At 41.4% G+C, this 27,703-nt stretch overlaps 1 protein-coding gene across 1 annotated transcript in view; it reads right to left on the reverse strand.

Annotated features, from left to right (window-relative positions):
* Positions 1–21,025: 21,025 nt before the first annotated feature.
* LOC147627786 (riboflavin biosynthesis protein PYRR, chloroplastic-like) overlaps positions 21,026–27,703 on the reverse strand; it is a 34,615-nt gene continuing 27,937 nt past the window's right edge. Inside the window, exons 8-9 of the mRNA XM_086814751.1 lie at positions 21,697–21,822; positions 21,026–21,607 (exon numbers count right to left, since the gene is read on the reverse strand). Of these exons, the coding sequence (XP_086670877.1) occupies positions 21,317–21,607; positions 21,697–21,822 (417 nt within the window). The 3' untranslated portion in view covers positions 21,026–21,316. The remainder of the gene's footprint in view (positions 21,608–21,696; positions 21,823–27,703) is intronic.

The raw sequence follows: 27,703 nt of genomic DNA on the forward strand, positions 1-27,703 counted from the left end.
TTTCAAACCTTTTACCACGGGGGAACGTAAAGTCGTCTACACAAAAGCCCAACGAATGCCTACCAATGGGAGTAGCGGTGTCTACGATGGCCCGGCGGTAGTTAAGGAGCAGATCCACGTGAGGAGTCTAAACCAGATTTTATTGCTCAAGACCTCACCAAGACGGAAGAAGCTACACTCAAGATGCTTCTTACATATTTGCTTGGGCATACCATGATATGAAGGGTGTTCCATCCTCTGTGGTGCAACACATAATTCCAATGATTAGCACTGCTAAACCATCCTAGCAACGTCCCTACCCAATGAATCCTAAGTATGCAAAGATTGTACAAGATGCTAAACCATCCCAGCAACATCCCTACCCAATGATTAGCACTGCTAAACCATCCCAGCAACATCCCTACCAATGAATCCTAAGTATGCAAAGATTGTACAAAAGGAAATTGAAAAGCTTATAAAATGTGGATTCATATACCCTATTGAGCACTCAAAATGAGTTTCTCCGCCGATAGTCATTGTACCAAAGAAGAATGGGAAACTCAGAGTGTGCGTTGATCTCAAAAAGGTTAATGCACCACCAGAAGAGATCATTACCCCTTGCCGTATTCAAAACATATGCTTAAAAGAGTTGCAGGCAAGGAGGCTTATAGCTTTTTAGACGGGTACTCTGGTTATAATCAAATCACAATCGCAGTAGAGGACCAAGCTAAAACAGCTTTTATAACGGAGTTTGGAGTGTTTGCCTTTCACGTCATGGCCTTTGGCTTAACCAATGCACCTGCAACATTCCAACGGTTGATAAACATAGCCTTTAAGGAATATCTAAGGGACTTTTGTGAAGCCTTCTTAGATGATCTTTGTGTTCATTCCTCTTGGGACGAGCACTTGATGTGTTTACAAAAAGTATTTGAAAGGTGTAGATTATATCGCATCTCATTGAATCCTTTCAAATTTCAATTCTAGGTTAAACAAGAGTTATTCTAGGACATAGTGTCCAAAAATGGGATTTTCACCGACGAAAGTAAAATCAAGGTCATTTGTGAATTGGCCCCACCCACCAACTATAAGGGAGTCCAGCACTTTATGGGCCATGTTGGTTATTATCGAAGGTTTATTTTATTCTTCGCTGAGATAGCTCGACCATTGTACAAGCTTCTCATGGAGTTTATTTGGACCAAAGATTGTGACCGTGCATATGAGTTATTAAAGAAGGCCCTAGAGAGTGCTCCAATCTTGCGAATGCCTAACTGGGATTTAATCTTCCATGTGCATATTGATGCATCAAACTTTGCTATTGGGTGTGTACTAACTCAACCTGGAGAATATAAACTAGAATACCCCATTAGCTTTGCCAGTTCGCCAGTTGAACGATGCTGAAATGAACTACACCACTACGGGAGCGAGAAGGGTTGGCAATGATATATGCAGTAAAGAAATTTCCTTATTACCTTCTTGCCACCAAGTTTGTTTTCTATGTGGATCATCAAGTATTGTTGTATCTGGTGAACAAACCATGCTCCACAGGAAGAATCACACGATGGTTGTTGATTCTTCTTGAGTTTGATTTCACTGTTGTTGTGAGACCTGGCAAAAAACATGTCATGGCTGATCATTTGTCTCGCACACCTAATGGTGAAGCTCCTACAGGAGTTGATGACTTACCTGACACTTCCTTGTTCATGGTGGAGACAATGCCTGAATGGAGTGAGAAGATTGTTAACTTCTTGGTTAATGGTTTTCCACCCAAAGAGCTTCGTAAAGATCTAGCTCGAAAGCTAATCAAGGAATGTGAACCCTATTGCCTAATGGCCGGGACTCTTTATAAAAGAGGAAAGGATGACGTTCTTAGGCATTGTGCCCAAGAGGATGAGTATCTATATATTTTGCAAGAGGCACATATGGGCGTAGCCGGTGGTAACTTTTCAGGAGACTTAACTGCGCGAAAGATATTGCAATCAAGGTATTGGTGGCCCACTATGTTCCAAGACGCATCACTTTTTGTGAAGGGTTGTGATGAATGCCAATGCTACAAGAAACCCCAACGGAAAGATCAGATGCCCCTACATCCAATTAAAGTAAACCAACCGTTTGAAAAGTGGGGTTTAGACTTTGTAGGTCCAATTAGTCGAGCGGCCCGTAACACACAATCTCGCTATATTATTGTGGCTACTGACTATGTGACCAAATGGGCTGAAGTGAAAGCGACACGTAAGGCAGATGCGAGGATAACAGCCAAGTTTCTCTTTGAAAATATAATCACACGCTTCGGTTGTCCTTTTGAACTTGTGAGCGACAATGGTATGCATTTTATAAATGAAGTGATTAAGGAGCTCACAACAAATTTCATGATATCCCATTATAAATCTACTCCTTATTATCCGCAAGAAGAGCGAATGGCCAAGCCGAGAGTACCAACAAGACCTTAATCTCTATTCTGACAAAGACAATTGAGGCTCATCGCACGGATTGGGATCTAAAGTTTACATCAGCTTTATGGGCCTATCGTACTGTGTACAAAGTGGCTATTAATTACACACCATTCAAGATGGTATATGGCCAAGAAGCAGTCATGCCGTGGGAATTTGTCATTCCTAGTCTTCGTGTTGCTACTCAAGAGGGTTGGGATGGTAATCCCTTAGTAGAGCGTTTGTATATCCTTGAGTGGTTTGACGAAGAAAGACAATTGGCGGTGTACAATGCCCTTGTAGAGAAGGATAGAAGGAAAAAATGGTTTGATCACCACCTGAAAAACAAGGACATCAAATTCGGGGATAAAGTCTTGATGTATGGAGTGCGTAATGAAAAGAGGAAGCTAAAATATGCTGGTAAGGGACCATACAGAGTATGTGAAATTACCCCGCAAGGTACCATCCGAGTGGAGACTCTCGACGGAGTTGAAACCGTTGGATTCCTCAATGGGAGTAAATTCAAAAGATACTATGACCTCCTAAGCCAAGAGGAATTACATGCAATCCATCAAAAGAAGGCAGCTAAAGAACAGGCTGAGCTTAAGAAGATACAAGCGAGAGTTGAAGCTAAAGAACGTCAGCAGCGTGTTAGGCGCCACAACGAGAGGCCAACTTGGGGATTACGCAAGCATTTTTCAAGGAGGCAGAGGAGGATTCACTAGAATCTGACCCGCCTCTACGATACCCAATTGAGCTACAGAGTCCTTACTGAGAAGGTGCTATATAATGCATTATTGTATACGGGAGCTTAACACAATTCTGTGATATGGAGTGTGGTGTCAACTTGGAAAACTACCCTTATCCAAGAGTACCATCCAAGTTAAGGGTATCAATAAGAAGAAAACCACTGTCTCGGAAATTTTACACACTCTTGTTGCCTATGACGACAAGGGGACTATGGTTCAAAGCTTTTTGGTTATGCCTGTTGGTACCATGGAGGGAATTGTAAACTTAGGGCGCAAATGGATGTTAGCCACCAAGTGCAATATTGATTGGGCAACCAGGCGAGTTACAACGCAAGAACCAGCTCTCAGCCTGACCACTCAGGGTCCCGCACACCTAAGCCATCAACTTTGGACAAAACGCTAGATAAGGAAAAATCACAAAGTCAAGTGGCTACACCATCTTTGATTGTTTGCCACCCCTCTAACGCTTCAACGCCAAGAGTGGAGACAGGCAGTGCGGTCCCTAAGGCTCCGCTTACTTTACCGAAGAGTACATACAAATGGGTCCCAAAAGCTTCGTTAATGGTGGCTACCTCTACTGCTCAACCTCGTTCAGAGAAGAAGCCTCGTACAGGTAGGAAAGCAGCTACCTGTCCTAGAAAAGGCAAGGTAACATCACGTTGGATTCCTAAAATATTATTTAGCAGCCCAAGGGTACTACGAAGGGAATGACCGGATTTGGGTCCCTAACTATAAGCTGAATTCCTCTACATCGCCTGTAAAATCTTGTAAGCCAAATGTTACCACCCCAACGACAATTCAAGACCGTGGTAAGGGAAAGGTAACGGAGTACTCCACACCACTTCTTCCACGAGCTAGTTTGGATTCCCAAACGATATCGATCGCTACCACCTAGCTTAGGAAGGGGGGAGTCACAGGAAGCTTCTAGCTCCTCATGCCATTCACACGTTGATATAGAAGTTTCTGCACGCTCTACACCTACCCTTGTCAATACCCACCAAGAAACCAATGAGTCTACGTCTCCTCTTGTAAATGTATCGTCGGAAGCCATATCCTCCGTTCGTTCATGGGAGCGTACACTACCATCTCTGCAACTTGATGTGCCCACAAGGGTCATAAAAAGCTATCTGCCCACATCACCACCTATAACCCACTTGACAAATTGGTTCCAAGGGGCTACAACATCATTGCAAAAAAAATGATCTACCCAAGGAAGGGGGGAGCATGTACTCACGTTCCACATTCTATTGCTTCCTTCCTGAAATTCTCCCCTGACCATGTAACTTCCAAATTCGAGGGAATGTATATATATAGCTTCATACACAAAAAAGAAAAGAAAAAAAAATAGTAAAAAGAGTAAGATCACATTAAGAGGAGAGTTATCCGCACACAATTAGAAACAAGATTGACCTGTCTTCACATAAACCTACTGATGCTATATCTGTGTTTGCAGATATGGCAGATGCACGACCATCACACACTTCATCCACTCCCACCTTTGGTGAGAGGTATCATCTGTACCTTTCTCAGATATTTCACATGTGCTATCCTGTTATTAAAACCGAATTGGGTCATATAGATGTACTAGCCAGCGAGGGAAATGTTGAGGAATTAGAATGGCTAATTCACCTATTGACCATGACTGACCCCTACTCCATAGAGGACGTATCCCCGATAGCCCAAGTCTTTACTTTTCCACAAGATGACTATCCTCGCATAGTTACATTCTTGACAAGTCTATGTGGATGGGAGTATGAAGAAGATATATCTGACAATGAATGGACGGATGAGACTCATGGCACTATCGAGGCTGATTTTATTTATTTGGATGATGCGGATAGAGGCTTAGCCTTACGCGGCTACAGCCAAAACTCTACAGCATCCTCTTACCTTGATCCTCAGTATTAGTGTGGTAACTGGTAGGTAGGTTAGTGTTTTCAAGTTGTTTCTAGTTTTGTGTCCTTAAACGAGTCCTTATTTTTTCCCACTGATGTGCCTCTCGAAGTATAGTGCTTTGTTAGTTAATTGTACAGGTTGAAAAGTTTGAGGTGGGTTCGCTTTCATAGTCCTGGGACTGCCGCAATGTTCATACATGGATATCTACATCAAATTACGAGCATTTCTCATCGAATCAAGGAGATCTCCAAAATACAGGTGTAATTCTTCCATGCCCACTCTCTTTCATTTTTACTGTTCAATTAATTGCATGAACTATAATGCATGACCACATGGAATTTGTCAAGCACTACTTAGTTTTTGAAGTTGCATAAGGTGTTAGTGTAAATCATTAATTGAGTTTAACCTTATTTTAGATATTCTAGGGAATGCATAATGTCTTTAAAATGTGATTAGTGAGCAATTAAATGATAGCTTAATGTAAGCATGGGTAATCAAAAACCAGCAAATTCTCATTAGGCCAATGCCTCAATTTGTAGAGTTTACATCCAAGCATCTAATCCCACTGATTTCTCCTTGATTCACTCCACCTCTTTTGCTTGATTCTCTCCACCTCTTCCCATAATATCTCCACACCTCCTAAATCTCCTCATGCTACCCTTTATTCTCTCCCAGTAGATACTTCTAACCTTTTCACAGGTTCTCTCACATTTACAGATTCTCTTTTATAGCCTCTTGCCAAGGGCTTGTTCCCGCACACACCCTATTCACTTGTATATTTCAACATATGGAAGTTCATTTCCTTTGACCATGAGATTATCCTCTAGTTGGATGGCGTTTGCTGTTACTTCATCCCATGTAATGATCCCTCTAAATGACTAAGCCATTATAGATTGCCTCATCGCATGGTTAAGCCCGTGGATGAATTTATCCAACAATTGATTATTTGAATAGTGTTCATGCGGAAGGAGGTGCTCTAGTCACGTGGGCATTAGGTGTAACTAGTCTCGCAATAGAAGTTGGTAGCACACTCACTCTAGGGAAGTGATATTTCATGGGTGCACTAGAATGAGATGTGACCCCTCTAGGAATGGTAATACTAGATATGCGAGGCATAGGGGGCTCCATGTGTGAAGTGGTGTTTTTGGCTACCGTGGTAACCGAGGGCATGTGGCTCAAAGGCAATTCTGCATCAGTCATAGTAGGTACCATAGTTGGTGTGATGCCATCCACTGGATGAGGTGGTGTACTAATATTAGCTTGGGCGGGAGAAGCTCTAGGATCTAAGAAAGTGAATCTTATGCTAGTCTCTCCTTAAGTCCCTATAGCATGGCCTTGTGGGTTAGAAGATGTGGATTGGTCTATGGTATAGCCGGGTGATACTACAAAAGTAGGATCCACTGGGCTCACAGGAGGTGTTACCATTTCACTCATTGTGGGCATTCTTACTTTGGATGTCCCAACTTGTGCCATAGGTCTTTGGATCCTTTCATGTTCAATGACCCTATATATACAATCGTCGTAGATACCCTATAATCTTTCCTCCTCTGTTGTGGCCCCAGATATGGATTAGACAATCCCTTCCCAATTAACACCATAAGCTTGGCCTGTGGCAAAATCCACAAGAGTCTTTGCAGATGCGTCATACTCCTAATCATTTGTGAGAAGACATTGATCCATGATTTGCAAGCCTAGCTCTTTCCCCAAGATAGACTATTGGGCACTACTTGGACAGTCCTGGCTTGGGACTCGTTTTGGGTGTATTGGGTTATTTAGGCTGTCAATCGTTGTTGTGCCAATCGCAAAGCCTCTTCTTCCTTTGATCTAGCAGCTTGGATTAGTTCCTCTACTGCATGCACTTCTTCTAATGTCCTACCATTGGGCATAAACACTTGTGCGCAGGGGGTGGTTCGATGGTCACAGTTGCGGCATGTGCAACAAGAGCTGTATGGATAAGGATATCAACACGAATGCTCCCTCCTTCTTGCAATGATGAGAGTACACCAAGTGTCTCTTTGGAGTTAACCTCAACTCCTTCATCATATGGTCTATAAGTCGTAAGGTTTGATTAAAGGTAGCAGTTGAGGCCAAACCTCTGAGGTAGCTAGCTACGCGGTCAAAAAGACTAGTAGCTGGCTTAACTAGTGAGACCTAGTTAGGGTTCTCACTTCTTGGGACTGGGGATTCTTCCACTGACTCAAAGTTTGACGAAGTGTCACTGGCCCCTTGTACAAGTCCTTGTACAATGCTAAACTGGGTTCGACCGAAGGTCCTGAGCCCGGTGTAAGCACCAGGTAGGTACGTAGCTTGATAGATGCACTATTGTCTATATCGGCCTCTAATACACACCCAGATCATAGGTGCATGTGATTATAGGATGCAAGAAGATCCTATAAACGCCCCCGACAAGTTTGGAAAATTTTTAAAAAAATTTAACAAAATCAAAAAAATTTGGATTTGCTAAAAAATTTCGAAACACGTCTTTTGTGTTTCTTAACTCATCTGGCACTAGAAATAGTGTAATTTTTCTGGTTCAGTCAAGCGCTACATGCACTGGCTCCCATAGTTAAGGAAAGCTTCTTAACTATGCAAAATTGTAATTTTTTTGGGTGTCACACAAGTTATATCAGTATGACCGCAACAGCCCAAAACTTAATTAGGCAAGTTTGTTCGAGCACTTTCTAAAAACATTTTATATTTTTTTAACCCCTAGGCTTTTTACCTTTCCCCTTTCACTTTTCACTTTTCACTTTTTATTTTTACTTTTTACTTTTTTTTTATTTTTTGCTTTTCACTTTTTTGTTTTACTATTTACAATTTCACTTTTTAGTTTCATCGAAAAAGGGTTTTCTGAAAATCTTTGACTTGGGGCCTGCACGCATAAATGCGTTCAACCACATAAAACACACTTTAGAAATTTATGGCTAGTGGTCTAAAAGCCTGCACGCAATGCAGCTTGCCAATCAACATGCCCCAAATCTCACCTCATGAATGCTTGTGCTCGGATTCTCGTAGAAGATGATGTTGCCATGCACCCACACTCCAATCTCCACTCCAACACCATCGCCGCACTCTCAATGGAAGCTCGACCATCCTCTCACTCAATCACACACACTCACTCTCTCACATACATGCAAGCAGGCACACAAGAGATCAAAAAAGCAAGAGGCAAGCAAGAAAGCAATAGCATAGGAGAGTAGAGAAGAAGAGCACTCAATTGAATTAGCATAAGAGAATGAGTGGTGAGACTACAAAATGACACTTATCTTATCCCCCACCAGCCTTCACAACTTGTGCGACCATACTTAAAAAATAGGTCCATGGCTATCCTCCACGACCGCTTAGGCTTGTGCAAACACTTAATGTAAGAATACAACTCCATAATTAATCTATCTTCACCAACATCAAAGGATGGAAGGCATGTACCTAAGAAACCTTCCATTAGGGGTGTTAAAGCAAGAAGGTTTCTATCTTCACCAACACTAAAGGATATCCCTTGTCGTCTCGAAGAAGATGATTAGTGCAGACCTAAAATATAGCCGATGGAAGTGCGATCATAATGCAATAGTAGACCATGGAGACAATGGTCAAGCAAGATCATGTAAGGTCAATGTGTGGAAATATTTAGACACTATGTTAAGTTTTATGATTTGAAAGTGTGGACTAAGAAGAACCATGAGATCTTTCAAACAGCACTAGATGAGTTGCTGCAGATCAACACATCACCCACTATACGGTATTTGATTCATGCATTGAACTAGTTCTAAAACTATATTTTAAGCAATTTAGTAATTGAAGTATTGGTTAATTCTTTTACTGTATATCATCTACAATCATACTCCTTAGTTTGCAAAGTAGTATGGTAATTTATCAATATAGTCAACCCAAGGAATGGAGAAAACACATTATCATAGCAAAGAAAGCTAATAGTTTAGAGGAATTGCATTAGTGAATATATAGGAAGCTAGAGCAAAAAAGGAGCAATTTAAAGCATCCAAAATTTATCAAGTAGTGAAACTTTTAAATAGAGAAAAAAAGCAAGATATATGGAGGAGATCTAATGTAAGTGTTAAGCATGTTGAATGGCGACAAAGAAAAAAAGCAAGATATATGGAGGAGATCTAATGCAAGTGTTAAGCATGCTGAATGGCGAGACAAAGAAAACAAAGACATGGAAAGATTTGGATACCCATAGGTCCATGATTAACAATTTTACTTCAGAAATGAACATAGCTTGAAGTGTCATTGTATTACATTAAAGAGCCAATTATTATAAGAGATAGGAGTCTACTACTACTCTTGATCTCCTAACTAACTGCCATCCTTCGGTGCATGAAGCCTTGCCCTCTTTGAAGATGGCTCAACATCATCTTACAATTGTAAAACCGGTAGAACTCTCGGTCTTTTGGACAACATTATTGTAAGTAGACCTTCTGATTCTCATCATTAACAAGTAAATCATTTGTCCATATGTTGATTGTTGATTTGGTTTCCTGGAATGATGAAGACTCCCCTTCCTTTCCCATATGTGGAATATTGAGTCTTTAATGAGTAGCTTAAAATTCCTCTTCAATGGGAAGGTCGGCTTCATAGTAAAATGCATCCTTGTACATCATTGCTAATGTCTCAAGAGTACGGAACTCTCATGTCCTTGACATTTGAATCCAATTGAAGATATTTATCCACATCTAGATCCAACAAAATCATCTTCTTCAAGATTCTGTGTGATGATGGCAAGATAGTAGTCCTCCCTAATGTCAAACATAGCTTGAATATCTATTATTAGAACATAATAATTGTCACCTATAGGATAGGTGGGGAGGACTAAGATCAAAATGTGTTATGTTTCCTCTGTAGTCACAGAGGGATCCTCGTCAGTTGTTACCATTTGGGTGTCTTCTCTTATGAGGGCATCAATATCAAGCTGCTCACACTGAGGTCCCTCTCTATAGCCTCCTCCGGAATCTTCTGAACCTCATCTTCTGCTCTTGGAGGTTCCTTTGCTCTCTCCTCAACCCCTTCAATTGAAACTTGCTCTTGCTCTCAAGCAGCACGTGTGCAAGTAGCAAATAAACGTAGTGGTAGTCGGCAAGATGACATTTGTGGTTGTGGATGGTGAACTTATTGTTTGTCTTCTTCGTATCCTCTGGCACCTATCCCTGTTTAGGATGTTGAAGGAACAAGATCATTGACATGCACGTATCGAACATTGTCTGAGCCATCATTCGAAGTGATCTCTTGGTAGTATCGTTGTTCTTTCTCTTGGAGATACGAGTGTGTAGACACGACCATGTCCTCGACGAAGACATTGCAAGCAAACATACATGTTATCTCGGGATGGTGATGATGTTGTGGACAACTCTGTGAAGGAAGTCAAAAAATTTCTATTCTAGGGTTTCTTCAATCCTAGCATCGAGTTCAACCTCAACCTCAATCAGATCCATCTACACGCCAGTGAAGATGTCACAACGATTATTAACTATATATAAATGAGAAAATGGTAGTGATTTGCATTGATAGATGTGCAAAGATCTGATACACCATGATATGTGGCTGAGGATCACAAGTGAGGTCTCATATTGCATTGTACTGAATTGCTATTATAAGGGTCTATGTTGCACAAATATGCGACAATCATTGATACTCGGCTCTAAACAACAAGAAAATTAGGGTAATTGAAAGATTCATTACAACACGATACTGGACCGGTGATGGAGTAGAAGGTTCCATATCTCATGTTATACTGAGTTGCATCAACTAGTAACAATCGATATTGAATGATAAAAAATTCTCAAAGATCATTACAATGTGAATCAAGGACATAGTCGAGATATGACATCCCATATTGTGTTATTGTGATTTGCTTAACTATAGAACTAAGGTGCACATTCATATTTTAATCTCATGAAAACTGACAGTTCAAAATCGACAAGCTTTGAGAACATGCCTCAAAATTTAGAATTGGGTAGGAGATTGTTACTAGTAACTATCAAGACAACTATCTGTATCACGCTGTCAAAATTAGGATCAGTTGTTGCAGGAGAGGAACAATGTCATGGCCGATAAGTGTGACTGAAAATCATGCTACCAATAATAAATGTGGGAGTGCTTTATTCTTGACACCAAATGGTACCAATAATAAATGTGGGAGTGCTTTATTCTTGACACCAAATGGTCTTTACATGTGGCAGGCATGCATTGGTGGGTCGCCCCACGTTCTCCTCCACTCATGTCATTCACGCATTCAATATCATTAAATACTACGTGTACATGACATCATCATGCCTTGTCATCACTAGTAATGAGTGCATTTATTGTTGATGTCATCATGTCGCATCACACCTATTTAAGGTGTGACCTCTCTTATTAAATCTTAACCGTTATATTTACTAGAGAGCCCTTCAAATTGTCTTTTTCATGCGTCTGCCGCCTCAACGTCATTAGTTGTGCCTCGTCTATGCCATCTCCACTATTCACGCTTGTGGATGCCAACTCTACTGTGGTGGGTAAGTTTTCTTCTCGAAAATGCATGTTTTGATTAAAAACTCATGCATCCCATTCACATCAACGCACGTTGACCTTTGTATTCATCATAGACGGCATACATGCTCCACTTCACGAGCGACAACAATGTGGGACAACCTTTGCATTGACCATATAGTGCAAATCGGGACAATGCATGCTTGGTTGTACAATTTATTGGAGACTCCATCACCGCAGTGTACGGAATGGACCATGTCTGCATTAAGCATGTTTAATACTTCATAATTTAACATGTCAAATTCTCGTAAGTCATGAATAAACTCCTCCGTGGTGGGTAGGAACACCACAACACGAGGTGGCGACCTTGCATATTTTTAGGTCGCCCCCTCGCTTTGTATTGATTTGGTGCACATTACATAGTGATAGGTCTTTTAAAAGTATAGATGAGTTATTATGTGTAGTATGGCCCTTTGTTTGTGAAATTAGTACAACATGAGGAGGGGAATCGATTTCGTGCGATGACTACTTATCGCATTGTAGTGATTTTTATTTAATAAGTTTTCCTAGATACTCTATTGAGAAGACTAAACATCTATCCATATGATTTTTTAAAAGATGGTGCATACAAAGCAGTCCACAACAAGGATCTCATTATCCAGCTCCTCAGAGAGCTAAGAAGGTGTGACTTGGTAAAAACATATCCACCCTTTGTGGTCAATGAGAACTCGAAAGTACGAACAACATAAATCTGTTCATTGTGAAAGGTGTAGAGGCACATGCAAAGCACAAATTCCAAAGTTCCCATTTCAGCGCCTAGTTAGATCCATTTGTGAAAGGAACCATATCAGTATGTCTTGGTAGGTTTCTGCCTTCGGTTTCTTGTAGGAGGCTATTGAGGACTGGCTTATCGAGTATTTCTAGGATAGCTATATGGTAGCTGCTCATGCACATAATAGGGTTACAATGGTGCGAAACAACATGAACTCCCTTTGGCTGTTTAGGTTCCGGTATGACAAGACCCTAGAGCCGGTTCAACTTACTAACACAAGGATGAAAGGTATTATGGAAAAATCCCTTCCCTGGGTGATAGAGTTAAGATCACCGAGGTGACAAAGGTTACTCATTCTCGTGACACACGGCTCAATGCATAAAGGACCCAAAACCAAGCCAAAAATAGGGAGATTCTAAGAGGGTGATGAAGGTAGCTTATCTAGAACTACATCGATCCAATGTTGAATCATTGAGCTATCTAGGCCTCTCCTTCGATGTGATGCTTTCAATGTGTAACACTGCTCAACACTTCCATTTTGGCATGGAGGAGATTGATGTGGTCCTATCCAATGTGCACAAGGAGGTCAACAATAGAGTTATATTGGCTGCTTTAAGGTTTGCTATGTCCATCTAATTAACTTGATTATAAAGTTTTATGCCTTCTTAAAGTAAGTTATATGATGTAAATTATTTATGCAACCTGATTTATCAAATCTCCCATGGAAGTCTTGGCATAAAGTATATGTTTTGGATTCCCTGCTATCCGGTTCTGGTTTCAGAAGAGAAGCATTCCTATGTGGATGTATGTCCATGGTTAAGGGATGTAAATTTGGACAAAGCCTAGGTCCTTATAATGGCCTAGCATGAAGAGTAAGTGACATGTGACCTAATTACACTTTTAGTATTGTGACATAGATAGTACATGCTACTTCTTGTAGTCTTAATTGCCTTCTGTAATTCACACTAGAGTTTGATTGTTTTTTATATTGAATCAAAGAGATGTTATCTCGCCAACAATTGCTTCCATGGCACCGTGAGGCAGTAAGTCCACACAATCATTTTTAATATAATTGAGAAAGTGAGAGAGAGACACTAAGAGAGAGATAGAGAGAGACTAAGAGAGAGAGGGAGGGAGAGAACTTTTTGTATTGATAACCATAAAATGGCATGCACATCTATTAAAGAGTTAATAGCTAGTGCCAAAGCCCTTACCCACCATGAGGATATGTAAGAGGTAACAAAGATTATATTAGATGCAGAGTGTCGCACCAAGAGGATGGCTATAGCTGTGGTTGGAGAGTGTACTACAATGCCATGTTGTTGTGCTGCACTCAATGTTGGGACTACCCTCATAAACTATAAACATGCATTTTTTCTTTTAATGATATCTCAGTTTCCTTATACATTCTCTGATATAGCACATATTTAATTTTTTCTTTCGTGGCCATATATGCCATTTTTGTTTGTGCCCCCTCCACCACGGGCACCACCATGGCAATATCTACAAACACCAGTTAACACAGAGTGGATCTGTATAGGAGATTCACCACCCCCTCAGTGGCCCTGCACATGAGCAAGCATCACCGCCTCATGAATAGCAAGGTTTCCCTTTCGGAGAGCAAGCTCATTAATATCAAGATTAATCCTCCCCTCCCCAACAGAAAGAGCAAGCTTCCCCTCCCCAACAACAACACACTTCATCAACCAACTTGCATTCATCCAATGTTTTGAACAAAGCTCTGATGCAATATGTAAACTCAATATTTTAGACAATGCAAGAAGGCATTAATCCTTGTATTAACTGCTATAGGGATGTACAAAATTTTCTCATGATTGATGTAAACATGGCATTGATGTAACTATCAAAAACAAAAGAGACTCTATTTTTGTATCTCCATGTTGTAATGATGAGTTCCTGATATAGTCAATAGTACGAGGAAAACTTGCTTCGTGTGGTAATGTCTTTACATGAAATGGTTATTTCTTTTCTCCATGGTACCTATATGTAGAATTCAAAGTAATGTATGTAAGTAATAATGATTATGGCTTAATGTTGAAATCTAGACGTTTTCAAGATTAGAGTGATTGGCATACCTTACTATCGTTAATCATCAGGCACATGTAGGTCCTCCTCATTTTCCAGGTCTACTCTCACTTGACGTAGTTAGATGTCTGACCTACTATTGACAACTATTAAGAGCTCATGTTCAAACCATACCTCTAATAAGATCAATAGATTTTCAATGTCTTCTAGCAAACCTTGATCAATTGCTACAAGATTTCCATTGACATAATGCCATCTCATATAATGAAAGACTAAAATGAAATTCTGAGAGCCAATCGTGTATTTATAAATAATAGACTTTCGTTGGATTTTGTAGGTATTCCCATTTATTTCTTTACACCCTATTTTTTATCTAAGAAATCCACACATTTCTCTAATTTGCAAATAAACATTGACAATGTTTTTCTAACCTCCTTATCATAAAAGAAGTTAACAAAAGCGTGCAATGGCTTAAAGGCAATGATTTTCACCTAGCGACTTGCTACATTTGGTCTCATACATCTTTGCAAGTCTTGGTATATCTTTAATCTAAAGTACTTACTTGTTTCTATAGTGAGTATTGGTCATTGTGGATTGTCGAATGAAGGTAGTAGGTAATGGTTTCAAAGATTTATAACCTGTAACACTATGGGATGTCGTGTAAAATTTGCCATAAAAGAAAACTCCTCTCTTAGTCAAAGACCTCCTTGATCTTACTTTGTATAGGTGCTCACCAATAAAAGTGTGCAACGAACGCATCAAAGATTCCCGCTAGACTACAAGTCTACCAGGTTTGAAGGATATATATCTATAGAGAAATACAAAACAATTATAAGTATAGAAATGAAGCGCAGTGCATTAACATAATGTAAAACCGCATTCATTAAATGAGCTAGAAACCTCGAAGAGAACATCTCAAAATTTTAGAGGAAAAAACTACTTATATTAAATGAGCTGACAACACTCTAGCTTTCATATATATTAAAGAATTGACATACTAAGTGTGCTCTAAGTATTTTGAAATGCAATTTGCATTTCTTTATTAATAATATATTCATAAAAAGATTATATGAAAAACATCTAATTACCAAAATTTCCATTACAGTGGCTCTCTTCCTATTGGTCTAAATCCTTTCTCTCTCTAGAAGAAAAAGGCCCAAAATTGAGTCCAATCCTCCCCTAATGAATCCCTTGTCATCTCTAGTAACCCATGCAATTTCTGCCTCTCTAGTATTTAGTTTCTTTTCCTTTAATTGGCTACATTCCATATGCTCTGTCATTAGATTATATTTTATTTTCATCTTCCATGTATGGAATCCATGCCCATCGAACTTATTTAGATGCATGGAATGAGATGTCATGAGATGAAATAGAGGAAAGATCTTACCTCTTGGTGAATGATTCCAAGTGCAGTGGCTAGTCCCTAATACACTATCCCTAATATAATAATGCTCTAGATCTTTACCATACAAATGCATATTTATGTGTAGTGAACAAATCACTGATTTGGAGAGGCTTGATGAGGGTTGTAATGATGAAGCAAAATGAAAATAGTCTCATACAATGATGGATATGATTCCCAAGTTAGGCCGGCCCATTCTGGTCCCAATGTGGTGTCAAATTCTTATGTGTGCTTGTGGTTTTAAGTGGTTAAACTCTGTTCCTTTATTTTAAGTGTTTAATCACATTAATATTCATGTGAGCCTCCCGGATTGGGTACATTTGTCACATGCACACCTGTGCCATGGCATAATCTCAGTATGAACACCATAATCCATGTTTAGGGGGACAGCAGTTTAGGCTTAGCATAAATCATCATCATGTAGGGGCATGAGTATCGAGTCATCAACCACAACAACAGTCGTAAAAGCCAGCAGGGCACCCAAACAAACAGGTGGCCAGTCTACAGCTAGTCAAGCAGCAAACGGTGTTCGAAAAAAACCTGAGTTTAGTGTAGTTTGCACTGTCATATTTTGAAAAATACCTTCCAATTTAAAACTTGAAGAAGGTACAAATACCTCTAGATTTTGAGAAGTTATAGAACAAAAACCTTGAAATTTTAAGATTTTCCTTTAAAAATAGTTTCACAATTGTTAGATGAAGGTTTTCTACTTTTTTGGAAAATACTTTTTACCGGACCAATCGGCAACAACGTTACCTCAAAGCTCACAACGCCAAGGATTAATTGGATTAGGGTATGCTAATTAGTGTAAATTTACAACATGATTATGGACTAATAATGATTATTAAGAGTTAATAGACCACTAATGACACACTAGTTGAATTAGAGCAAAGACTAGATTACTTTAGTCATACAATGAGGCTTCTTTTATATAGGCACATTACAAGCATATGGAGCCAAGCTTGATTCCCCCAATCCTCTGCTATTATCTCCTTTTGACCACTTTTCTCTCCCCAAAATGTAGGCCTTCAGGGTGGGCTCGTCTGTTCTTACACCCACTTGATTTTGTAGAGGTTCCTAAGTAGAATTTATGACTTTAATTGCTTATTGCCTTTTACAAATCTTGAATGACTCTAAGGTTGTTTGTGCTAATACACATTTGGTTAAATGACTCGTCCTAGTAATGGGTAATGCTTATAAACCTATGAGATTTAACATAAACCTCTTGCTTGGCGGTAGGGAGCTCTTGTTTGGGGATAAATTAGATGAAAGGTCAAAATGAATTCTCTTGAGTTCTTTCTACTTCTTGGTCTTCCAACCTACTTCTTAAATCAATCTCGTCCAAGCCCTCCCCTCTTCTCCAAGCGTCTACATGTCTCCTATTTGACTTGTCGAGGGTGAAGGACTTGGTTGGTCATATTCAAGAATGTACTAGGACCCTCAAAGGCTACTACTTGGATATTCCTAAAGTATGAACCTATGTACTAATCTATAGAGTTCCCAAACCTAGTAGTACTAAAGATAATAGTATTTACATGTCTCGAATGGCAACTTAACTAGATCTATAAGAGATTTTCTATCCACACTTTGTTTTAAGTAGCCTACAAATATTAATCCACTCAAAGAGTTGAGCCGCTTCTTTCTGCTACAAATGATTAGGGAAGATCAACAATAAGATAGTGGAGGCTAGATGAAGTCTATCCACTAGCTCTAACCTTGCTTCTTGGTTTCTTGCATTCATGAGGTAGTGCAACCAAGATTCATGCAATGACTTTTTGCATTAATACTCATGAAAAACTTGGGAAAGCTATATGCTACTAACTCATACTAAGCTAAATGCACAAGAAATCCATATGAGCAAAGACTCATGTTTCACAATGAGGGTCCCACCATGATTTCCAAATTTCTATATACACGCCAGTTACCTAGGTGTGCATGCATAAGACTAGTATGGCATCATGCAAGAATAGTGCACAATTTATTTGTACATAAGAATAGAGCGACATGCAAGAATGGTGCGTGCAATATGTACTCAATGTGTGCAATAGTCCATGCAAGAATGGTGTGTGCAATATGTACTCAATGTGTGCAATAGTCCATGCATTATTTACCCAATGTGTGCAATCATCCATGCAGTATATGTACTCGCAATGCATGCAATAGTCCATATAACGTTCTTATAAAACTCTCAATTCCTACAAAGATGCTAAAGGGCACAAAACTATGGATAGAAAAAGGAGCTTCCTCTAATGCAAATTAAGCAAAATATTGTAAATTTCGCCAAAGTAAGCCTCAAAATGTTGTATTGATATGCCTAACACTGCACCTTCACAAGCTGACTAGTAGAGTTTTTCTTTTGGTGTTCCCAATCTTAAATTATGTCCTTAACCTTCATGATCTTTATGCTTATTCCTAGTTTCATATATTATTTTGGCCTCCAACAAACATAAGGTAGCTCACTTTCTTTCTTTCTTCTTTTGTCTCTCTACCAATGTTTATTTTTGTTGGTTGCGGCACCATTCTAAGGGGCATTTGGCCTTCAAGAAAATCGAATAAAAATTTTGAACCTTCAACAATAGGTTAAAGTTAAATAAATATCCCTTCTCAAAGAAAGGCCCAAAAAATGGCCTTTCTATCGAAAGCTAGCTTTTTGAGAATTTTTTCTAAAAATAATTTAGATTAATAAATTTAAAATCATGCTTGTTATTATTAACGTTACATTATTTTATTTTATTTTAGTCTTGCAATCTTCTCAATCAACCAAGGCTAGTTGAAAGTGAGGTTACATAGTACATTTGCAACTTGCTAGATTTGCAACCCCATTCTAAAGACATAGATGCTGTTCACATGGTGTAACTGCAATGCCTCTAGTGGGTAGTAAGAGGCCAAGGCAATGAGAGAATACCTTGCTATAGATTATATGAGGCCAAACGGACATGATGGACATAGTCACAATAGCATGGGAAAAAGGAAAGAGATGCTTGCTTGTAAAGCGTGGTTGGGCCTCTCCTTTCCTACTCACTAGAACAACTAACTTGCTAGAGATGCCATAGTGGCAACAACATCGACAAATTATTTAGCTTTAAGTGGGCTTATGATTTAGTTTAGCAATGTCGAAGCATGGTGCAACCTTTTGAGGTTATCATCTCCTTGGGGGTTTTGATTTGCTTGGCTAGTGTTTATCAGAGCTTTGATGGGCAAGATTTTAGCGTTGAGGGTACTACAACATTTTTAAGCCACTTTCAATATTTTCAAAGTTAAGACTCTTACAATGTGTAGACACATACTAATGAATTTTTACATACTATTGTATATTTTTAATGTATATTTTACCTTCCCATCGCTTGAAAAAATTTAAGCCATTTTTTTACAAGGGCCAATTTTATGGGTCACTTACAAGCCTAGTGTTAGGGGGCAATTTTAAAAGACTAGTGTTAGGGGACAATTTTATGGCACACTTGCAAGACTAGTGTTAATTAAGCACATGTAATCCTTTGATATAAGTTACAAAAAAAACTTTATATCCTTCTCATAGGCTAATCATGCAGTGGTTGCTATCTACCAGTCTCTAGAACACTAGTTAACTCAAGGCTGGTCCAAAACTTTCATCGAAAGGGTTGCACTTGAGGACCAAGCTTCCGGGTGGAGGTTCATACATACTCAAAAAATTAATGGAGGAGGGTCTGTAGGCATGTAATCTCCCCAACCAATGGCAAGGGATCATCTGCCTCTTTGCAATGCCTCTAGCCTGCAAGTGGAGACCAGAAGGTTTTTGCTTTTTGTTTCTTCTAAGATGTAGCACATGTGGAGACCAAAAGGTTTTCGCTTTGCGTTTCTTCTAAGATGTAGCAGATGTCCCCATATTCTCCAATAAGAGTTCTACGTGCTAGTGCACTAAACATTTCCACTAGATTACACACTTAACATTGGATTTTCTGAACCCAACCTCAATCGAACCTTAATGAACATTATCCTTGTGGTACCTAATTCAATACAATTATGCAACTTGTAAGAAGATACACATTACACCAAAAGAAAAAGTTTGGTCACAACAAAATATGTATTTCTGAAGCCCTGAAAAGATAAAGAATGTAGAATGCCAGTAAATTTGTGATATAATATTACCATGACCTTTGTGCAAGAGCCACACTTGTGTGCATCTCATCTTAGTGCATGTATTGAAATTATTTAGCTATAAAGCTCACTGAATTCCTCTTCAACAGCTTTACATTAAGTTAGGCCTATAGATAACAAATAAGCAAGGGGTAAACGAGATGACATATAAGCCACGGACACATAACATTCAGTGCCAAATCATCTTCACAAACAAGTACTGACTACTTCCCAACTCCGTTGTTCCCTCTCAAGATGACTTTGATTGGTCGAGTTTTTTCATGTTCATGCTACTTTCCCCTATTGTACTATTGCTTGGAGTTTCCATTTCGTTATCCATTACATCTTGATATCCAAGAGGTATCGATGCCTGCCTTAGCATAAGAAATGCATCATGCAAGCACACACATCTCGATAATCATGCCATATAGAGAATAAACCAATGTGCACTTCTAGTGGGTAATTAAAAGAACGTGGCTATAGAATATCCTTGGGTATTAGGTGCAGCAATTTGTGGTGAGCAAAAATGTATCATACCTGCCTACATGAGGGTGATCCTGCTAGATCCAAGCTGATCGATATGAAACCCCTTGACAAAGCAAGCCTTGGATCACCTGGGATTGTCTATAGCACTACCCTTCTAGCTACCCACTTGGGAAAGGTCCATTTCTATAGTTGTCTTTGTCATTTACTCCATCCAATCAGAAAAGTAAGAAGTGGAAAAAATTGCACACAGGTGACTAGCGGTATCAGAAGTATATGCGAGTGACCTGTTACCATTGCCAAACTAACGAAAATAAAATGAGCATTGCAAACCAATGAGCAACAAATTAAACTGTTCAAGACTACAAAAACTAGATCATTAGCAACACCATAATGATCACTTGCTAACGGAAAAACAACCATTGTGGCAGACCGAGCTTTCATGCACTGTGAGAGACTGAACAACAGGATATAGCCATTTGGTTGGGATCGAGCATCTTCAACAACTCTCGAAGGGCAATGTTGCATAGATACAGTGCTAGTGTGGCCTGCCTTCTTAGAAACCTTGTATGGTGTGTGTGATAGAGCTTAACTATTGATTTACAGCAGCACCGTGTTTTGAAAAATGAACAGCAAACTTTACATGACACTAGATATAGGAAGACCTTACATCACAACATTACCAAAACATATGCTTTTCATAGTTCTTTCGCAAAACATTCATTTATGGGAGGCAGGCACAATGACGAAGCCTAACTCCCTCATGCTGAGAATTCTCTACAAAACTCTCATATCTGATACCTTCCACTATCAAACTTAGGGCGTCTATACCTACTGTAGAGAACTTGTGCACAGGATGCTGAAGCACTCTCACTATTCAATCAACTGTTATATGTCGGCTCAACCCCTCAGAGGGCTTCACCAAGTATACCTCTCCTTAGAAATCACTTACCCTTCTGCACGTCCTTGTTCAGAAAGCCCACTGAGGTTCCTCACTTTTTGAGGTGTAATGCTTGTCATTAACCTTGACACTTTCCTGTGCATGTAGCTCTGTTCGAAGCTTCACTAGTAAGTGCCCAAGGTAGCTAAGGCCTTCACCTTCTCGTCCAGCTCCCCAAAAAAGATCATGTGGGGAGGCTTCTACAAGGATTGACCCAGCTGTCGACAGGAGCAAAGACTTCAAGGGAGGGTGTCCCGTGAACTTTGAATAAAGAGCCTTATACATCAGTTCCATTTTAATTGTGTCCCAGTCGGGGCGCACCTGCACCAAAAAAATGATCAAATATTCCACACATATATACTCAATATAAAAGAGTGCATCAGGAATCCGACATGAAGAGAGAAAATTACCAGATCAGGTCTCTGCTTCTCTAAACTCCTCCCCAGTCTTGCTGCCTCTTCTGGACTCTCTGATGACTGAATTTTCTCAATACACTCAATTGCAAGAGGGTCTTGAACCCCCTCAAACTTTTGTGCCTGTTACAAAAAGTAGGGCTCTCTCTCTTTCTCTCTCTCTCTCTCTCTCAGAGATCAAGGATCACGGGTAGCCTTCTTCGGAAAAAGGGTGGCCCTACAAGCTACCAAGATCTACTAGCATATTGCAGTGTTTTATTTCCTGCTTGAGACATCCGCCTTTGCACAGGACTTGCTGCAAGACATGCCCCCTTGTTTGCAGACATTGTAGATTTCTACCAACAGCGTGTTATTTCCCGCTTGAGACATCCACCTTCGAAGGACTTTCTACAGGACGGACAATCTCCATGCCCCCTTGTTTGTAGCCATTGTAGTGACATCACAGCTTATGTCAAACAGGTATATAATAGCTAGATATTATTCTTAACCACTCTAAGAGTGGGTTCACACACACTTACTCAATTACTCACACAAGTGACTGTTCACACACACAACAGAACAATAGCCTTTTTAGGGGCTGTTTACACACAAACACAGGGAAAACACACTGAGACTCCGAAATACCCAACAAAACCCGTTCGGAGTTAAGGTGGTGTTATAGGGATTGACCTTCATATCTATGGTGATTTGGGCCCACAACTGCATACGTGATTCAAAAGATCACAGGGGCCAACACCTGGACTCTCATGCCAAGCCTAGTAAGGGGCTTGACCACACATGATGTTTTTTAGTCATCCTAAACTACTCCCCTAACTCAACACAGGGATAAATTGAAGCACTTGTCAGGGCTTTGGACACATTTAGGGTAATCCAAAAAGTCTACGTATCCCAATCAATGTCTGGTTGGAACTTGTGAAACCATTGAATGCCCAAAATAATGTCTGCTCCTACAAGAGGGACAACCATAAACTCTCGAACTCAATGCCCTGAATCACTAGTTTAGCACCTTGAGCTTCAAACTTGATGCTTGTTGTCATGCCTTTGCTAAGTCCCTCTACCTTCTTGTCCACTGAAGTCAACAGGAACCGGGCTCGTTGAGTAGCCTGTTCTGTGACCACATCCTCCGTGCTGCCCGCTATCAAACAAGACGACGACTCTCTCGCCACCTATGTAGCCAAATGTCTTGAATAGTTCATTGCCCTCAAACTCCTAGCCTTGGTCGCCCTTCTACTTATCTTCGAGCTCCTAGTTGATGATTGCACCAACCAAAGAACCGAGGTCCAAAGAATGAGGGACAACCGCTGGGGTCCATGTGGGAGCAGGGCTCACCACAGAAGCCGTGGAGGCTGGGTGGGAGTCTAGGGAGTGGTAGTCTTCTTTGGACAATCCTTAGAAGTGTCCTTTTGTATGAAAAAAGAAATACCTACCATTCTCCTTGTACTGAGTTGTTTCTTCTAGGCTCACCCTTCCGCCGGTCTTGCCTGCCTGAGTTGTCTGGTCAGAAGTAAGCTTGGGCACATTAGTCGAGTTCTTGGAGCCAGACGCTCCCATGCTCTGTCCTGGGGAATACCCTGTCTGGTTCTAGCCTTTTCCCCCCGAGGCGGGTGCCTTGGAAGTGAAAGGCTGGAAAGTCTAGGCTTTCCTCAATTGTACTTCATCTCAACGCTCTGCGCAAGCGAGAGTGCATGCTCATAGCGGACTGGCCGAAACATACGCACTTCACGTTGGATTTGCGTGTCAAGGCCAAAGAGGAATTGCCCTTTCTTGTCCTTATCAAAAATGACCAATTGCAAACATAAGTTTGAAATTTTGTTCACAAACTGCAGGACTGGCTGCGCATTTTAACGCGCTCCCCTGAACTCAATCGCTGAGGTAATGGTGTGGTAGAAACCGTCACTTAAGATCTAGGACAAATTTGTTCCAGACATAAGCTGACATACCTAATCTGGCATGTGCATGAGCCCACTGAGTCCATCATGGGATGGCCTCACCCTCTAAATACCAACTAGCCAAGATCACTCAGTCAATATCATTTTTTCTAACCGAGGAAGAAGCCAGTGTCACTCGTGTTTAAAGCCACAAGAAAATTTTTGTGCTCCATGCGTCATCTAACATCTTCTTGTATGGCAGCTCGGGATGCTGCCGCACATCAATCGAATCTCCAAATGCTTGCATCTGCAACTCGAGTGGCGAACTCGGCTACAGTAATAACCCTTCAGGAGGGTTACCCGGGCGAGGATCGGCTATCAGGTTTTGAGAAAGAGATGAAGAGAGAGGAGGAGATGGAGAAAAAGGGGCTCGGAAGTACGGGTTCTATCTTCTAGGGCCAAGATCTGCGCCTTCTACTCTTCCCTTGGTGTTCTAGTTTGCAAATGCTCACATCATTTTCTGGAACATCCCGTGAACACTCATGTCTGCCGTCCATGTCCTCCGGAGTCTAGAAACCAACCACACAAGCGAAAAAAAAATCTTTCTTTTTTTTTGCTTTTCTGGCTGAATCTTCACACTTGAAGAAGAAGGCTCTGTACCAATGTAACATGTGGAAGTTTGATGAACAGAATCGCTACTTCAATGGACAGAATTCAACAATCTTCTGTGACGAAGATAACGCACAAGATAGAGAGCTATGTGCAGAAATAGAGAGAGAGAGAGAGGTCTGTAGGGCCCCCACCACAAATGGTGTATTTGCTTTATTAGAATGATGCACAAATAACGCAAATATCTGTAGATCATCTGATCTGATTCTTGACCTTCAACCTTCACCCTTACTGTATCTTTCCCCTCGGCTGTCCTGGCCCTTAGAAGACTTCAACCCCTTGTGAATTATGAGATAGCCAAATGAATTCCTATGCAATGCTTTTATAGCCCCTCTAGGTGCTGGTCGGTGGATGACTAAAAGAGGTCGGCCTGTTTATATTCTCCACAACCTGCGAAAAAGGCACCCTTCACACCTGTCCACTGGCCGCCCCTGCTGTGTGCTCTAGCTCGTCTCTGCTGAGCTGTCTAGCCTGAGCATGCTGACCCTCCTTGCTGGGCTAGCTGCCCATGGGCTACCCCACAGTCTGGCCAAGCCATGAGGCTGGCTGACTGGGCTGCCCACACCACAGGTTCTGGCCGACAGGCTGGCTGCCTTGCTGTCCAGGCCCTCTAGGGCTGGCCGACAGCCTGCCATAGCCATGCTGGCTGTTGGGCAATGGCCATAGGCCTCCATGGCCCCTAGATTGGCCCACAAGGGTGGCCTAAGGCCTACCCCTTCTCTAAGGCAAGGGATATAAACCCCTTTCTGGGGTAGCCCAAAGGGCTGCCCCCCTTCTTCTACATGCAACTACATGCTTCCTACACAAACGCTTGGTATCTGGCTGCAAACCAAACACTCAGAACACCTGTCATCATTCCAAAGGGTGACTCACAGTACAGACTGGCACTGTTTCATGTGCGGGACTTGCACACCTAACCAAGACCATGTACGGGACTTGTACACATGACCTTGGATGCTTAGAGTGGAACCCTGGCTGACTCGTCCCAGACTGGGGCTCACATGGGACTAATTTCCACTCCAAGTCCTGCACCTGTTGTACAGATATGTCCATGTGGCATCCAAGTGCGAGATGTACATGACACATAGAGACCCACCTGAGCCTAGAGAGAGGGCTACCATGCATTTCTGGCTATGAGCGGGCATCCGCCTACCAAGAGGAGATACACACATGCGGTCATAATCCCCAATCTGTAAACAAGGCTTTCCCAAAATAGGGGTCACTTCTGCTGACATTCCCTTGAAAGCGGTACCTGCAAAAATAGGAGCTCCAAACCAGCAGTCCAGTCGGCCTAGATCAGCAGGCGGCGACGGCGGCCAGATCAACAAGCAGCGGCACAGTTCAGGTCAGCAGGCGGCAATGCATTTCAGTGAACATAGATCCATAGGGCCGGTACAGTTCCATACGAACTGTACAGATCCGTACAGTCGTACGACTGGATGATGATGCGGTGCAGACAATCATACAGTGTTCTAAACAACAAGCGGCGATGAAATAACTCCACGCTTGGTTGATGATGGAGAGAGAGGTTCATGATAGTTTTATACCTAAGGGGATCCTGCTTTTTGCCCAAAAGCTAGCCATGCTTTTGTTTTTCTTTTTGCTTTGCTTTTGTTTTACTAATCCTCTTTTTCACTTTTTATAATAAAATATTATTTAATAAGGCAAGCTTTTCCAAAGTGCTTTTGTACTTTGCTTTTCTGGCTTTAGGGCCTTGCTTTTTGGCCCTAGAGTTGCTTTTCAAAAAAGCAGCTTTTACTTTTTGGTCCTGCTCAATCCCCTCTTGCCAGTGATGCTTCTGGCTCACGGACAAGTCAGTTTGACTTTTTGCTTTTCTTTGCTTTTTGACCAAAGCTAGTGCTTTTCCATGTGCAAACCTTACGGTCCCTGTCCCCATGCCTTCTTCCACCAGTCCAGTTTCCTCGCAAGGGTTCCATCATGCGACTAGTGCTAGAAATGCCAAAAAGTTACAGGTATGACGAGGAATGCCGCACAACACGTGAGCATCTCCTATGCAAGGATGCAACTGGCCAAATCCGACAGCGAGATGCTCAAAGGATTAACCAATACACAACCATACGTAAGAAATGAGCACATGTTAAGGGCCAATACATGGAATTATACCAATCTCTCAAAGGTGTGAACTATAACGAGAGCTGAAAGAAAATCTAGGAGAAATGCCCACCTACACCCATCACTGTCAGAATATGCAGCGGAGATGATGACCAAATCTGGGAACACGAGCAAAAACGCAGGCAGAAAAATAGCACAAGAGAGAGAGAGATGCAGGCGTGTAACTTTGCTCTATATACACAAGAAGATCCCGAGGAATGATACAAATGAGGTATGGGGGCTGAGGACCTATATATACCCCCCTAGAGGGCAGTCGGCCAGCATAAGAAAAGGCCCACGACTGATAAAAAGGTCCACGACTGCATAAATGCAGTCGGCCAGCAATCTGGTGCCCAAAACTGATCAAAACCAGTTGGCCAGCAGCAAGAGTGCCCACGACTGATAAACATCCAGTCGGTCAGCACTGTACTGCTCTTGGCACCCTCTGGCAACCCTCCCAAGCCTCAGAAAAATGGGAAAAAATAGGGGAAAAATACGGAGAGTGGGAAAAAATGGGAAAACACCTCATAAGGGCGGGCACACCCACAACAAAGGCCCTGGTGTATAAATCTAGACAGGAGATGACTTCTAACACCCCCTCTCAGCTCCTGGCTGTGTAACCAACCACTGGGAGCTGGGGTGCCGCCTGAGCAAATCCTGAGAGAGCGACTTCGTGAAGAGGTCCACCGTACTGTCCTCCGTCGAACAGAACTCCAGCAAGATGTCATCAGCAACGATCTGTTCACGAACAAAGTGCCTCTGGATGACCATGGGTTCCTCCAGTGGAAGCCCAAACCTGCAATGTAACCTCCTGCTGCTCCGTAAAACTGCTCCTGGGCCATAAGTAGATCTCCTCGTGTCCGGATCTCCTCCCCAAACCGAGTCACTCCAACCGTGGAGTCGGACTCCATCCAACAATCCCCCTCCTGTGTACAAGAGTCCATGATCCTTCGCATGCCGCAGAAACCACAGGAAACGCGATCCTGCCTCACAAAGAGACATCTGCAACCATGAGCTCAACCGCCTCATCAGGAAGCTCCCGTCCAATCTGGTGTCCATCAACCAGATCAATGAACCATACAGCTTCTGAGTCTCAGAGACATCACACTGCTCACAAGGATCAACACCTGTTATGGTGCACAGGCAAGTCCTGGAAGCCTGATGAAAACTGTCAACCACCCCCTCTGAATCCGGAACCACAAAGCCTGGAGAAACCACCTCCTTCTGCAAGTAATCACCTGTCACCTGCCTGGCTTTCCGAAAGGTCCCCGTGGAAAGAACATCCTCAACTACTGGAAGTTCTATGTCCCGAACACGACGAGACATCAGAGCATAAGTGACCTGTTCAGCTTCCT

The sequence above is a fragment of the Cibotium barometz genome, chromosome 20 (assembly GCF_041138505.1).
Source record: "Cibotium barometz isolate CiBa-2024 chromosome 20, ASM4113850v1, whole genome shotgun sequence".
Taxonomy (NCBI): Eukaryota; Viridiplantae; Streptophyta; class Polypodiopsida; order Cyatheales; family Cibotiaceae; genus Cibotium; species Cibotium barometz.